General features: G+C 36.8%; 2 protein-coding genes across 2 annotated transcripts; one reads left to right on the top strand and one right to left on the bottom strand.

Moving 5' to 3' along the window:
* Positions 1 to 2,013: 2,013 nt before the first annotated feature.
* On the top strand, positions 2,014 to 5,396 carry LOC110940823 (cysteine desulfurase 1, chloroplastic). Its single transcript, XM_022182395.2, has 10 exons — positions 2,014 to 2,270; positions 2,654 to 2,790; positions 2,876 to 3,035; positions 3,128 to 3,314; positions 3,450 to 3,595; positions 3,976 to 4,048; positions 4,155 to 4,218; positions 4,287 to 4,386; positions 4,727 to 4,885; positions 5,080 to 5,396. Exons 1-10 carry the CDS (start codon positions 2,064 to 2,066, stop codon positions 5,248 to 5,250), a joined length of 1,404 nt encoding a protein of 467 aa, XP_022038087.1. The 5' UTR covers positions 2,014 to 2,063; the 3' UTR covers positions 5,251 to 5,396.
* On the bottom strand, positions 5,369 to 11,753 carry LOC110940822 (protein DGS1, mitochondrial). Its single transcript, XM_022182394.2, has 14 exons — positions 11,363 to 11,753; positions 9,170 to 9,284; positions 8,875 to 9,078; positions 8,535 to 8,672; positions 8,250 to 8,411; positions 7,946 to 8,140; positions 7,535 to 7,635; positions 7,326 to 7,415; positions 6,637 to 6,709; positions 6,506 to 6,534; positions 6,297 to 6,420; positions 6,107 to 6,217; positions 5,802 to 5,902; positions 5,369 to 5,712 (listed from the first exon to the last, which is right to left on the bottom strand). The coding sequence occupies exons 1-14, from the start codon at positions 11,680 to 11,682 to the stop codon at positions 5,595 to 5,597; spliced, it is 1,881 nt and encodes a 626-aa protein (XP_022038086.1). The 5' UTR covers positions 11,683 to 11,753; the 3' UTR covers positions 5,369 to 5,594.
* Positions 11,754 to 13,676: the final 1,923 nt, after the last annotated feature.

Here is a 13,676-nt window from a genome sequence, read left to right as displayed (position 1 = left end):
AGTAAACATGCACAAGTAACAAGTAAGTAACACACACACACACATAAAACAATATTCAGAACCTGAAGTTCAAGGCGCGAATGCGATTGCGATGCGATAAGCGATAAAACATGCGATAAATAGCGATTAAATCTCGATTATTCACATGTACTCCACATAATACAACTAATGCGATAAAATAAATAGATTATCTACAAGTCAAAGAAGTCAAAACAAGAGTTGAGCAAGGAGTGACAGATCACAATTAGCAATCTTTTCTTCCTTTGACTTCAATCTTGACTTTGACTTTCGTAACACGGGGTGTTACACATGGCTCCACCATAACCTCCACCTCCATCAACCATTGACATCAACACTATCACCACTCGCGATTGCAGAAGATGATTTGTCAACGATGAGTGATCTGGATTCTGGATCTAGTGATTTGATGGCGGTTCCGGTTGTAGATTGATTGAAGAAGATGATTCGTCAACGTTCGCTCCTCCACTGAACTCCGCGTGCCAGTTGTGGATCGATTCATTGTGCTGGAACGAAGGTAGTTCGATTCTCAGATCTCTAATGTTTTGAAATCCTTTTAGTGAATCGATTGCCGATTGGAACAACGCTCCATTGAAATTGTTCGACGGAGGCTTCCTGAAGAAGGATTGAGATAAGTAATTGAATACTTTTTTAGGTAAATTCTTGTCACGGTTATTAGGATTCTAGTGAGGAATAACGACGACGTTTGGCGGACAATGGTGGAGAAACACTTGGAGATTAGGTTGAAAATGCAAAGAGATTTTACATTGTTGATTTCGGTGCATATTAGGAGGAGTAGTTCGTCCGGGAGGCAATTAATGTGATCAATTTTTTATTTTATTCGAGGGATGCAGATGGAGGTTGCGGTTGTGATGATGTGTGGTGGTGTTTTCTACAGAGGGAGAGAGAGAGAGGTGTGTGTGGTTTTATTCGTATGTTTTTAGGGTTTTTTTAATTAAAATAAAATTAGAAATAAAATGATCATTATATCATTAATTTAAACGAGGAAAAAGACAAAAAGAGAATCGGTTAATAGAAATTTCTAACCGAATATGTCATTTAGATGATGAAAATGGTAATAAAAATAAAAGCTCAAAAACCCGAAAAAAAAAAGTTGATTTTTGTACTGAACTAGTGTTATGCGCTGCCCGCGTTGCGGGGCGCTAAACCGAATATTTCTTAGTTTAATAACATGTACGACTTTATTTCGGTTACCTATACATGTTACTGATAACACGATCTCAAAAAGAAAGATACATCGAGTCAACCAATTAAACCAAAACACTACCACGGTTTTGCCAAAAAAAAAAAAAAAACTAAAACGATGGCAAGCATGTAATTTAGAGCTGGGAGCAAAACAATAATTTGTTAGGACCAATTAGCGAGTGTTAGGCAGCTGTTTGACACGAATAAAAACTACAATGAGTCAACCAAGTAAAATAAACATTACCATAGTTTTGTAAAAAAAAAAACGATGGCAAGATTGCAATTTTGAACTTGGGTAAAACCGTAATTTTTAAATAGAGGAAAAATCATATTTTAAATAAAGGGCAAAACCTTAATTTTATTTTGAACTGGGGGCAAAATCGTAATTTTTAACTTATGGCAAAATCGTAATTTTAAGTTGCGGGCAAAACAAAAAAATTTTATTTTGAACGGGGGCGAAACGGTAATTTTAAACTGGGGATAAAATCGTAATTTGGCAAGACCATAGCTGGGGGCAAAAACCATAATTTTATGTTCAACTGGGGACGAAATTGTAATTTTTTTACTGTGGGCAAAATCGTAGGGACAAAACAAAAAGTTTATTTTGAACTGAAGGCAAAATCATAATTATAACTATTATATGCTAACTTATATATAAAAAAAAAAGGAAAGAAAAAAAAACCTTGTTGGTTGCCGCCATCTGTGGCCAACCAGAAAAGAAAACTATTCCCCAACAGGGAAAATGTAAATATAGTAAATAAATAAATAAATAAATAAATTTTGGCAAGTGTGTTGTAGTTGCAGCAGCAGCAAGCAGAGTATTTCTTGCGGCGAAAGAGATGTCCATTGAAGGAGTGGTTCTGAAGCTCCCTTCCTTTTCTCAACTCATAAACCCTAATCGCACTCCCCTCAAATTTCCTTTCAATTTCCCCAATTCCTCTTCTTCTTCTTCTTATTCGTCTGCAACTGCTTCTCTTTCCGTTCCGGCAGCCGCACCCGTTTCTCTTGGCCATTCCACCCGACCCGATTTTGAAATCCTCTATCAGGTACCTACTTCTGTTCCTGTTGTTACTTTGCAAGTTCATGTTATTATTATTATTGTTATTGAATTCGATTACAGTTATTGCTGGTTTGGTGATATTCGAATTGGAGATGTGTGGAGTTGAAAACTCAATTGTGTCTTATTAATTTTCTTTATATTCTGTTAAAAAAAGTTGTCATGTGTAATCATGTTGTCTAGTGTCATCCCTGTTATTGAACTTGTTACCTTTTAAATGTGTATCAGTGCTTAAGAAAATGACACGCTTAATAAACGTGTCGTGTTCAGGTTCACCAGTGTTAAACATGTGTTCAATCCGTTTGACAGAACACGACACATTTTGCCAACGTTAGTTATTATATGAATATCATGTTATGATCAATCCTGCAGAAGGTAAACAATGGATCAAAACTCGTTTACTTGGACAATGCAGCAACCTCACAGAAGCCATCTGCTGTTATAGATGCTGTTAACAATTACTATAAATCTTATAACTCAAACGTGCATCGTGGAATTCATTTCTTAAGGTATTTATAATATGCCAATCAGCTCTCATAACATTTATCATGTATAAAGGCTTTGATTTTTTTCTACAATTTTGTTTAAAACTAGTGCAAAGGCAACGGATGAGTATGAAATGGCAAGGAGAAAGGTGGCGTCTTTTGTAAACGCACCGGAGTCTAGTGAGATTGTGTTCACAAGAAATGCTACTGAAGCTATCAACCTTGTAGCGTATTCATGGGGGCTTTCTAATTTAAAAGCCGGTGACGAGGTGTCTTTTTTAGTCTTATTATTGTCATACGATTCTTGAATAAGAATGTGGATATTCCTATGAGACCGAATATGTACTCGGCTAAAATGCAGATAGTTGTAACAATTGCGGAACATCATAGCTCCATTGTTCCATGGCAAATTCTATCTGAGAAGACTGGTGCAGTTTTGAAGTTCGTCAGTTTGACCGAAGATGAAGTCCCGGATATCAAGGTGCTACAAGATTTGCTTTCGAAAAAGACTAAACTAGTGGCCGTTCATCATGTCTCAAACGTGCTTGGTATGTATGTATGTATGTGTTAGATTCATCATCTGTGTGATCTAGATGGCATGAAATTTAATTATCGAGAAACCTTTTTGACCTAAGATCGTGACAGCCATGTACCACTGATATTGTTTTTTAACGTTTATGTAGCTTCGGTTCTCCCAATTAAGGATATTGCCCAATGGGCACATGATGTTGGGGCAAGAATACTGGTGGATGCTTGCCAAAGTGTACCACATATGGTCGTTGATGTTCAGGATCTTGGTGTTGATTTTCTTGTTGCTTCTTCTCACAAGGCGAGTTAGTTTTACTAAAGGTGGTAAAATGGGTACGTTAGATGGGTTGGGAAACGGGTCAAAACAAGGAATTTTTTCTATGGGTTGATACGGGTACACCTTTTTCTAACATTCGATTTTATATAAACGACTAGTGTGTCAAATATGGTTATTGAAGTTATACTATGTCAATGATCGTCTATGTCTTGATTAAAGATAACACCACTTGAGTTTCAACGACGAGTTTGATCAAATCGTTATCTATATATTCCATGTGGCTCGCTAGAGATAAAACATAACTTGAATTGACCCGTTCATAAATAAATGGCTCGAACTGGCCACCTGTAATATAATACACATATTAGATGTTTTTATGAAATTGAGGTATAAACATGCTTCAGATGTGTGGGCCTACAGGCATTGGTTTCTTGTATGGAAAGAGTGAACTCTTGACAGCTATGCCTCCATTCTTAGGTGATGCTGCTTCTTAAAAACATCAACCACTTGGCCACTCCACTATGGACATTTTTGTAATTTAATAACGGAGTTTTTGTGTGCGGTTATATCGTTGATATTGCAGGTGGTGGGGAAATGATTTCTGATGTTTTCTTGGACCATTCTACTTATGCGGAACCTCCATCCAGGTTGGCTGAATTGATCTATTAGTCTCTCGAGGTCAAAGTAGCTTAAGTTCATGGTTCTCGTGTTTCAGATTTGAAGCTGGAACACCTGCGATTGGGGAAGCCATTGGTTTGGGAACAGCGATTGATTATCTTTCTCAAATTGGCATGCAAAAGATTCATGATTATGAGGTCATCTTCATATGTTTCTTTCCTGTTCCATTATTTCATCTTCTCTCTTCATACATCCAAAAACGGTTTCTGACCAAAATGGGTCCACCCGCTATGTTTTTTTATGGCGGCGGTGGTGGTGGTGGTGACGTGGTTGTATCGGAGGCAGACAGTGGCGGTGGGTGGTGCTGGCCAATTTTGACCCATAATTTGGGTAGACCCAAATTAGTCCATTTAGTAAACAAACCCATATTATTATTGTTATTTATTTTTTTTTTTAATTGAAAAATTGGTCATGATTTCCGGGTGTAATGTTAGTATATAACGTTAAACGTATTGGTCATTTAATCTTGTTGAACAGGTAGAACTGGCTAATTACCTTTATGAAAACCTTCACGCGATTCCCGGTGTTCGTATCTATGGACCGGCCCCTTCAGAGACGGTTCATCGCGCTGCTCTATGTTCCTTCAATGTTGAGGGCCTTCATCCCACAGACATAGCCACTTTTCTTGATCAGCAGGTATCCAATAAAAACGCCAAATTTTCATAATTCTCACTCATTATAGCTGTAGTTTAACCAACCCTTAAAACATCCAAATACCTTGAAACTTAACTACATAAACTGAATCATTTGTGGCAAATATGATTGGTTTTTTTTTTGCATCATGTTAGTACAAGTTTGATTTTGGTAGTGATGATGTGATTTTGGTACAGCATGGTGTAGCAATTAGATCTGGGCATCACTGTGCGCAGCCACTTCACCGGTACTTGGGGATAAATGCAAGCGCACGAGCCAGTCTTTATTTCTACAATACGAAAGAAGATGTTGATGACTTTATTCGAGCACTTGAGGACACCATCGCGTTCTTCACCTCTTTCAAGTAGAATTTGTTACTTTACAATGAAATGTGTTATGTATAACCACACGTGTTTTGACAAGGAAAATAAACATGATAATCTGGCAGTGTGTATAAACACAAATAGCAAAATTTATGCAAACTTATATCCCAACTCCTCCAGTTTGTCTTTTATTATTTTTTCTATAAACTTGGAAGACAAAATTTGGCTTGCTTATAATTTGGGAAAAAAGAGGAAACAGAAAAAAAAAATTAAAATTCAGAAAAGCAATTTCTTTATCCTCGAGTATGCTTGCTCATGACGAAATCAAACAAGTCTAAGTAACTGATTCTCAGCCACTGATCTTGTGTTGCACATCCACCTTGGTGTCACTAGCGACGGGTTGAAGGAAGCAAGCAATCGTACATCCGTTCCATACGCGAAGTCACCATCAGCTTATGTGCAGTCTGAAGGTTTGGCTTCCCTAAATCACTGATATCCTGTCTCAAACTATCCACATATATGTGCATAAGTAAGTACATGTGTTTATATACATATAAGTTATATAGAAAAGTAATGCGAAAGTGAAGCAAACTAACCACTGCCATTCACCAGTGGACTTGGCGTGCCGCTCCACCGCTCTGTAAAGGCGGTCCAAGGTATACAAAACCAATCCATACATACATTGAGCATCTTTCTCCTGCAAACGTAGGCAAATGCATTTTGGACTATGATATTAATTTTCAATAAGTTGGTAAATTAACTATTTAATAATAATAAAATTAGAGCTATCGTCCAATGACTTATTTACATACTATAAATAAACTGAGAATTGATAGAACCATGTCATAAGGTCCTAAATTTCAAGTTATTAGTAAATTAATAATAGAAGAGTAGAGTTTACCAGCCCCTGGTCGATACGACTCTGGAACTGCATAATTTTTTTCTCAACTTCCACTATTAATAGTCTTCTTTGCACCCGAGCAATTCTCCCTTTGCCTTCTGCCCTAGTGTCCTGAGACACAAGATAATTGACAAATGTATCATATAAACTAGTATCTGTGTACCCAAAAAAATCATTATGTATCGTATACCTGTTTGACCCATGCACGTAATAACATGAGCACAACAAGCGAGAGAAAAAACGCAGGCAAAGCAGCAAGGATAGCAAAGTTTATCTCGTTGGCCCTCAATATCTGGTTGAGTTCAAGCATTGCCCTATTTGTAATTCCGTCGTTAGAAACACATAGCATAGTTACCATATAATAGAAAATCGTTTAAAGAAACTATCGTTGCAACTCACGTTTCGATGTCAAGTTTTAGCTTTTGAATCTGTAAATTGAAAAAAAAAAAAAAGAAAATCCTGATGTCAGGTGACATGTTTGAAATCGCTTACTAGAAAGTAGAAACAGAATAAGGGTGGGAGTATCTTACTTGGATAAGCATTGCACGAGCAAGTTCACCCCCAAGAAGATTCTGAATTGGATGCATAAGCTCCTTCTCATATCTAAAGAAAATTTTTGATTATTATTTAGACAGAGAGAAACTGTTGCTACTATTATGCAACAAAGTCAGAGTACGGCTTTATACATCCCTGATTAAATTTATCCTTAGAAACATAATGTGAGACCATAATATGACTGGCATTTTGTTCATCGAATTTAAAGCATTATAATTCAATTTATTAAAAAAAAAAAAAAATAATCTCTACCGTTGTAACCATCAAATAGTAGGGGTGCCAATTGTGGTGGGTTGAACACTTGAACCATTCAACCAAACACAACCCATATACTTATTCGTGTCAAAGACATCAACCCATAAACCGGACACACTTAAAATTGTGTAACCCGAACACCCCCTGTTTGACCCATTTATCTAAATGAGTCAAATGGGTTGACAAGTTGGAGAATGTTAATCAAATTGTAAACAGGTTTGGAGGGTTGACAGATTAACCTGTTAAATCAAATGGGCTGGCAGGTTGACCTGTTTAATTAAACGGTTTAAACAAAGCACATGGGCCCGTCTATTATTAAATGGGCTATACATGACAACACAAAACCTGATTATTCTTGTGTCGTGTTCGTTTTGTGTCACAAATTGCCACCCTTATCAAACACACAAACCTGCCCATTACTATTTCAAGCATTTCCTGGTCCGATGCATTTGGCGGGAACTTTTGTCCTTTTGTCTGCTCACTGAATGCCAACAGCATTCTGCAAAAAAAAGGCGTGCAGAACATGAACAGTTGCAAACATACTATGTTGAACTGCCTTCTGCAAATTCTACTATAAAGATACGTGAGTACAACTCAACTTTTAGCTCTCCAACTAACCTGTGTAGTGAATTAGAAGTTAACTGCACTTCTTCGAGTTCCATCATTCCCCTATGCCTTTGTCTAAATGTCTCAAAAAGCTCGTCTCTTATAGCTAAAAGCTGAAATAGAGTGACATGCCATCAACAATGACTTGTAAGTGCATGTTCATTTAGAGATGGCAACTTTGAGAGAATATTTACAAATGGGTCGATTGAACAAACAAAAATTATAGCTAAAAAGAAAGTGGTCAAATGAGTCGAACAAACAAAAATCTCGCCTAAAGTCTTGTTTTGAATGCTTACAACCTCCTAAATGGTGTGTTCAAAGATATAGATTGTTAAAGCAAAAAAAATTATGATATCCTCTTTGTAATCACAACTAAAGCTTTGAATCTTTTAAGAGGTTTATTTAGTAGACAAAAAGTCCTACCGGTTGCTCTACATGGTCAGTCATAAAAGCAGTTACTGATTCTTTTGCATCCAAAATCCAATTATCAATGTCAGAACTTCCAGCCAATCTACTATGACGAAGAAGCCATAGTGAAAAGACCGTAATTCCGACAGCCCCAACAGTGTAACGCACCCAGTGTTGGGTCATTTTCCTTGGCTTCTGGTGTTTGGCAACCTAAGACAAGACAATAGCATATTAGCATGCATCATCTCAGGCTTGAAAATTTACAAGCATACGATATGAACCCCTAATCCTCTTTAAAAGCATTAAAACAAGAACTTACCAATAGAGATAAGTAGACATCCAGCTTGCCTAGATTTAAATAAATCAAGTTGATGGTGTCTCTAATCGCACAATCGGTCCACTGAGACCCTTGCTGGTTTATACCTGGCAGTTTCTCAAAAAGCAAAGGCGATGAATAGCTCCCATCAACAGAAGAACCAGTCTGCATATTCAGTTGTAAGTTTAATTAATCACATAAACATCCAATCAACATGTATCAACTTCTCTTCGTCTAATTTTATGTAGCACGTATGTGTATGAACCTATGAATTGGAGGTTAAATTACCTGGCGTATTGCACTAACATGTCCGATTGATGTTTCCAAATCTAAAAACAACACATTTACCGTGCTTAGTAATGAAGTCAATGACTTCTCGGGCTCCTTCAAGATCTGCTCCCCAACTTTGTCAACCTCCACATAGACCTAACGAATAACAAAATATGGATTCACATCAATTATTATCTTCTTGAGATGAAATCATAGACCATCAAAATGGATACTAGGCGTTTAAACGTGCAAGCATGACGAAATCTAGGTATCATCAAGCAACCCAACTCATGTCCAATAAATGAAGTGTCCAACATGTACATCTAGATTCAACAAAATTGTTCAAAGAGATACAGACCTGTGCTAAAAACGTAGCCAATGAGTATCTTAAGCTAGTTAATACGCTGATCCTCTCGGATATATGTGCAGATGCTGTAGAAGAAAGACTCTGCATGCCAGTCCCATGGAAAAGATAATCATGTAAAAGCTGTCCTGAACCATCAAGAAACGCTCTAGGCCCTCTCTCAAAAACCATGAAGTATACTTTCTGAGAAGTTGACCCCTGATACAAAAACACCGTAATAGATTCATCACCCAAATAACAACACGGAGCGTTATTTTTAACAAAGTTGTGCAAAAAACCATTTACAAACCTCTGCTCTAGCTTGCCAAAATTGTAAATTCTTCTCAACACTATGCAAATTGAAGAAAATATGCTCCGATATGTCTCCTAGAACCTCGTATACTCTAGCAGCATCAGGTGTCAGCCTGAATCATGGAGCATATGCAAATTACAAACTTATCACATAATAAGTTATCTTTAACTATCCAAGTATAGTTCAACTTCAAATTATCAAAAGGATATGAAACCTTATTAACAATAAGCAGCTATAAGGGAACCCTAACTTAGAACTTGAAGAAAATATCCTCCAATATGTCCTCTTAGAACCTCATATACTCTAGATGCATCAGATGTCAACCTAGATCATGCAGCATATGCTAGATTCAACAATATTGCTCAAAGAGATACAAAGACCAGTTGACTGAAAACCGATCGGTTTAGAAACTACGATAACCTAACATTTCGGTTTCAGTGGAGGCCTTGGTTTTAAAATGTGCGCATAAGGAGCGCATAATGCACAATGCGCAGAATGCACTGATGAGATCACATCAGGTGGGACAATGTGCTGCGATTCTATGATGCGCAGATTTTTCCGAAATGACCCACTATAGGGTAAACTTGTACAATGTGCTTAATAAGCTTGTACAATTAGTTGATGAAGTTGTTAAGTGAGTTCCTGGGTAGATTACTTATACCATTGCATAGACTACTTGTACACATAAGAGTTTAAGGCTTACTTTTGGTTATACAGAACTTCTTTGGTAGCTTCTTTTTGCATTTATTTATTTTACTCTCTAAATTTTTAATGTTTGATAGTTAACAAGCTAAAATACCATCTTGATAACTTTTTTAAATAACAAACGGCTCACATGGCACATCGCGTATCAGCTTTTAAAAGCAAAACGCATCGCATCGCATCCACTGTCACCAAAAGCGCTAGGCGACCATTCTGAGCGAGTTGACCTTTTCCCGCTTCTAACTCCTAGATAAAAAAAGCCCGCACTTTTTTCTGTTAAAATCTTATCTTTTATATATATACCAGATATTTTATTACAGCTATATATATCTTTTTTGAAATCCTATCTCAATCAAATCTTATATATTTTTAAAAAAATATATTTGAATTTTAAAAAAGTTAAGAGATATTATACATATCTTTTTATTCAAGTTTTCTGCTGTATTTATCGACCTATTCTATTCTGATAAACATTCTTTTGTTTTGGCCAGCAAAACATACTCGTTTGATTCTGATAAAGGATTCTGCAGTATATCAATTGCTTCATATAAATTAATTCTATTCTAATTCATGTGCATTTAGTAATTTAGTTAATATGTTTGAAAGTGTTTTTTTTAAGTACTTAATATTATTTTTTAAGTTTTTGGAAGTGTTTGTTTGCTTCATATTATTTTTTAAGTTTTACGTATTGAAAGTGTTTTTTTCGATACATAATATTATTTTGTAAATTTTTATTTACTTGCGCTTTTTTTTTTCTCGAGCCTGCCCTTTTTTTGCGCTTCTCGCCTAGGCGACAGGCGAGGCCTATGCGCCTTGAGTGCGCCTAGTGCATTTGATAACAATGATCGAATCATGCATTTTGAAAACCAAGGCGGAGGCTCACAACCAAACTGCCCAGTGCACGCCCCTACATCATGTAATGATTCATGTTCAAGTACAGTTCAACTTCAAATTTCCAGAAACCCAAATTAAACACTGCAACTACAGCAAAACTAAATAAAAATAAATCAAAACCTAACTAACAATAAGCAACCGTAAGAAAACCCTAACTTACAGTTTTGCATTCGTACTTGAAACGTTCAATATTGTTTAAAGAGAAACAAAGACCTACTAACCGAAAACCAATCGGTTTCGAAACTACAGTATCTGAACCTTTCGGTTTCGTTATCATATAATAATGTTCAGGTATAGTTCAACTTCAAATTTTCATAAACCCTAACCAACACTAAATAAAAGGAACCTCAAACCTAACTAACAATAAGCAGCTATAGGGAAAACCTAACTGAAAACCGAAAACTACAATAACCTAACATTTCGGTTTCATTATTATCATACAATAATGTTCAAGTATAGTTCAACTATCAATATCAATTTTCATAAACCCTAACTAACACTATAACCGCAACAAAACCAAATAAAAACAGATTAAAACCTAACTAGCAACAAACAGCTGCAACGAAACCCTAATATAGAGTTTTACATCCATACTTGAAGGATTCGAGAGCTCCAGAAGGCAGAGGAAGAGGAAGACAATTCCCGCGCCTTCGTCGTGAAGTGGAAGGGACGACGGTCCTCTTGAACAGACTAGAAACATTTTCGAGGAATGTGATCTTCTCAGGGAACTTCAAATCGGATAACGACGGGATGAAGCCGGTGAATCGTTTGCGTAGAAGTTTTGAATAGTATTGGTATGATGATGAGAAATTGGATGATGCCGGCGATGATGTTGCAGCGGCAGCAGCAGCGGCAGCGGCGGCGGTGGCGGTGGTGGAGGAGGAAGATGGAGAGTGTTGATTTGAATCGTCCATTGATATGGAGTTAGGTCTCCGCCGTAGTTTCGCCGGAAAGTGACCGGAAGCGAGGGTTTTTGTTTGACTTTGTTTTTAGATGGAAGATGATTTGGATTTTTATTATATTGGGCTAATATTGATTTTTATGTTGTTAGTAAATGATGAAACACTAATCTAAACGGTACCCGTTATGAGTAGGAGGAGACGGGTTTTTTTTCGTAATCATTATTTGGCGTAAGAATAAGTTTTTCATTAGCGAGTACAAAGTGAAAATGAGAGTAGAGAGTATGGAATAGTCTTTATCTGAGGGAGAAGTTGGTATTTATAGTCGGGATGGTGAAAGGAGGAACGTCGCTTTCAAGATATCTCTGTTTGTCCCATTTGTGTTGCCCGTTAGTGGCAGCAGAAGAGGGTGTGTATTTGCGGTGGGGATGAGCTCGGTATCGGTACCAGTACCGAAAGTGCCGCTCTTGAAAATCCCCAAAATCACGGTACCATATTTTAAGGAAAATCGTAAAATACCGCTACTGTACCGAACCGAAAGTCTGATTCCAAAAGTGCCAAAAGGTCGGCACCAAATTGGTACCGAAATTTGTTTGGTACGGTACCATTCGGTACCGGTACCGAAATGCTCATCCCTAATTTGCAAGAAATCATTGGCTGGACGTCCTTGTTGGGGTGGCCTTGTGGTCTCCTCTGTGATAATCGTTTGTGGAGACTAAGAGTACCAGGAACCCGTGGAACGTCATTGGCCAGACGTCGCTATCAGTTGTCCTTTTGGTCTCTCATGCGATAACCGCTAGTGAAAATTTTAAAGAGGCAGTGATTCGTGGAACGTCATTGGTCAAATGTCACTATCAGGCTATCCTTTTGTCTCCTCTTTTCTGGTGTGTCCGACATCAGGAGTCTCTCTTTCACTTCAAGATCTTTACGGACGATCCTCTATATATATCCTTCCCCCTCACATTCTTTACTCAAGCATGCTTGTTAAGACGGTTTTTCATTCCCTCTCTCCCCGTATGTTTCTCTATTTTCCATATTAGTCCAAAGGCCTCCACAGACGGAAGCGTTGGAAATGGTCTTAATGTTGTTTTAAACGATAATCATTTTAGGCATTCACGCATATATGCTAAAGGGCAATAGTGAAGTGGTTCGAATTTTGTGTTAAATCATCTCACTTTTGAAAAAGGAATTAATAAAGAAAGGTTTTAGGATCAACACTATCCTCCTTAAAATTCTTGTTGGTCACTGCAAAGATTTGCTTATACGGAGGAGTTGATACAAACGTTCATAAAATAACCTGAAAGTTCTAAACTGAAGCTCAAAGAACACTTTGTCTGTAAGCCAATAACATCCATGTATGGGTTAATGCAAACATCAAAATGTGTTGAAATCTTAATGCAATTATTTTCATCAAAAACCAGGTGGATTAATGTACCTACCTTAAGATGAGTGAGAGCAACTAAAACAAACTTGTCCTTATACAGATGACATTCTTTTGACAAATATATGTTACATAAGTCAAAGCATTGTTCTCACATACTTTGATATAACAGATCTCAGAGATGTCTCTTACGTGATATATATCATAACATACCGAGATAGACACAATATGACATAAGTTTTGATCCATAAGTGTTAGCTTAAACGGATTCTTACACATATAACAATCAATATTGCATTCCTTTAGAAGATAATAGGATCAATGAGATTATTTTCTTATGCTTCATTAAATAGAAGCCTTATGTAGTTTCAAGTCTATACTCGTTCAGATATTACTCACATTGCAAGACACTAGATATGTCTAGATTAATGTGAAGCATCTTATAGAGTATTAAAATATCTTTAAAGAAAACAAGAGACTACAATTTAAAGAAGAAGTGAGAACTCAAACCGGTTGATTACTCTAAACTTTATTATATTCAAAGACAACAAAATATAATGTTTGGGATATATTCAACAGACAAAACCTATCTCATAGAAGATTCATAATGAACTGATAATAACAACCT

This window comes from Helianthus annuus, chromosome 17 (assembly GCF_002127325.2).
Source record: "Helianthus annuus cultivar XRQ/B chromosome 17, HanXRQr2.0-SUNRISE, whole genome shotgun sequence".
In the NCBI taxonomy this organism is placed as follows: domain Eukaryota; kingdom Viridiplantae; phylum Streptophyta; class Magnoliopsida; order Asterales; family Asteraceae; genus Helianthus; species Helianthus annuus.
This window is presented reverse-complemented; position numbering and strand designations above follow the sequence as displayed.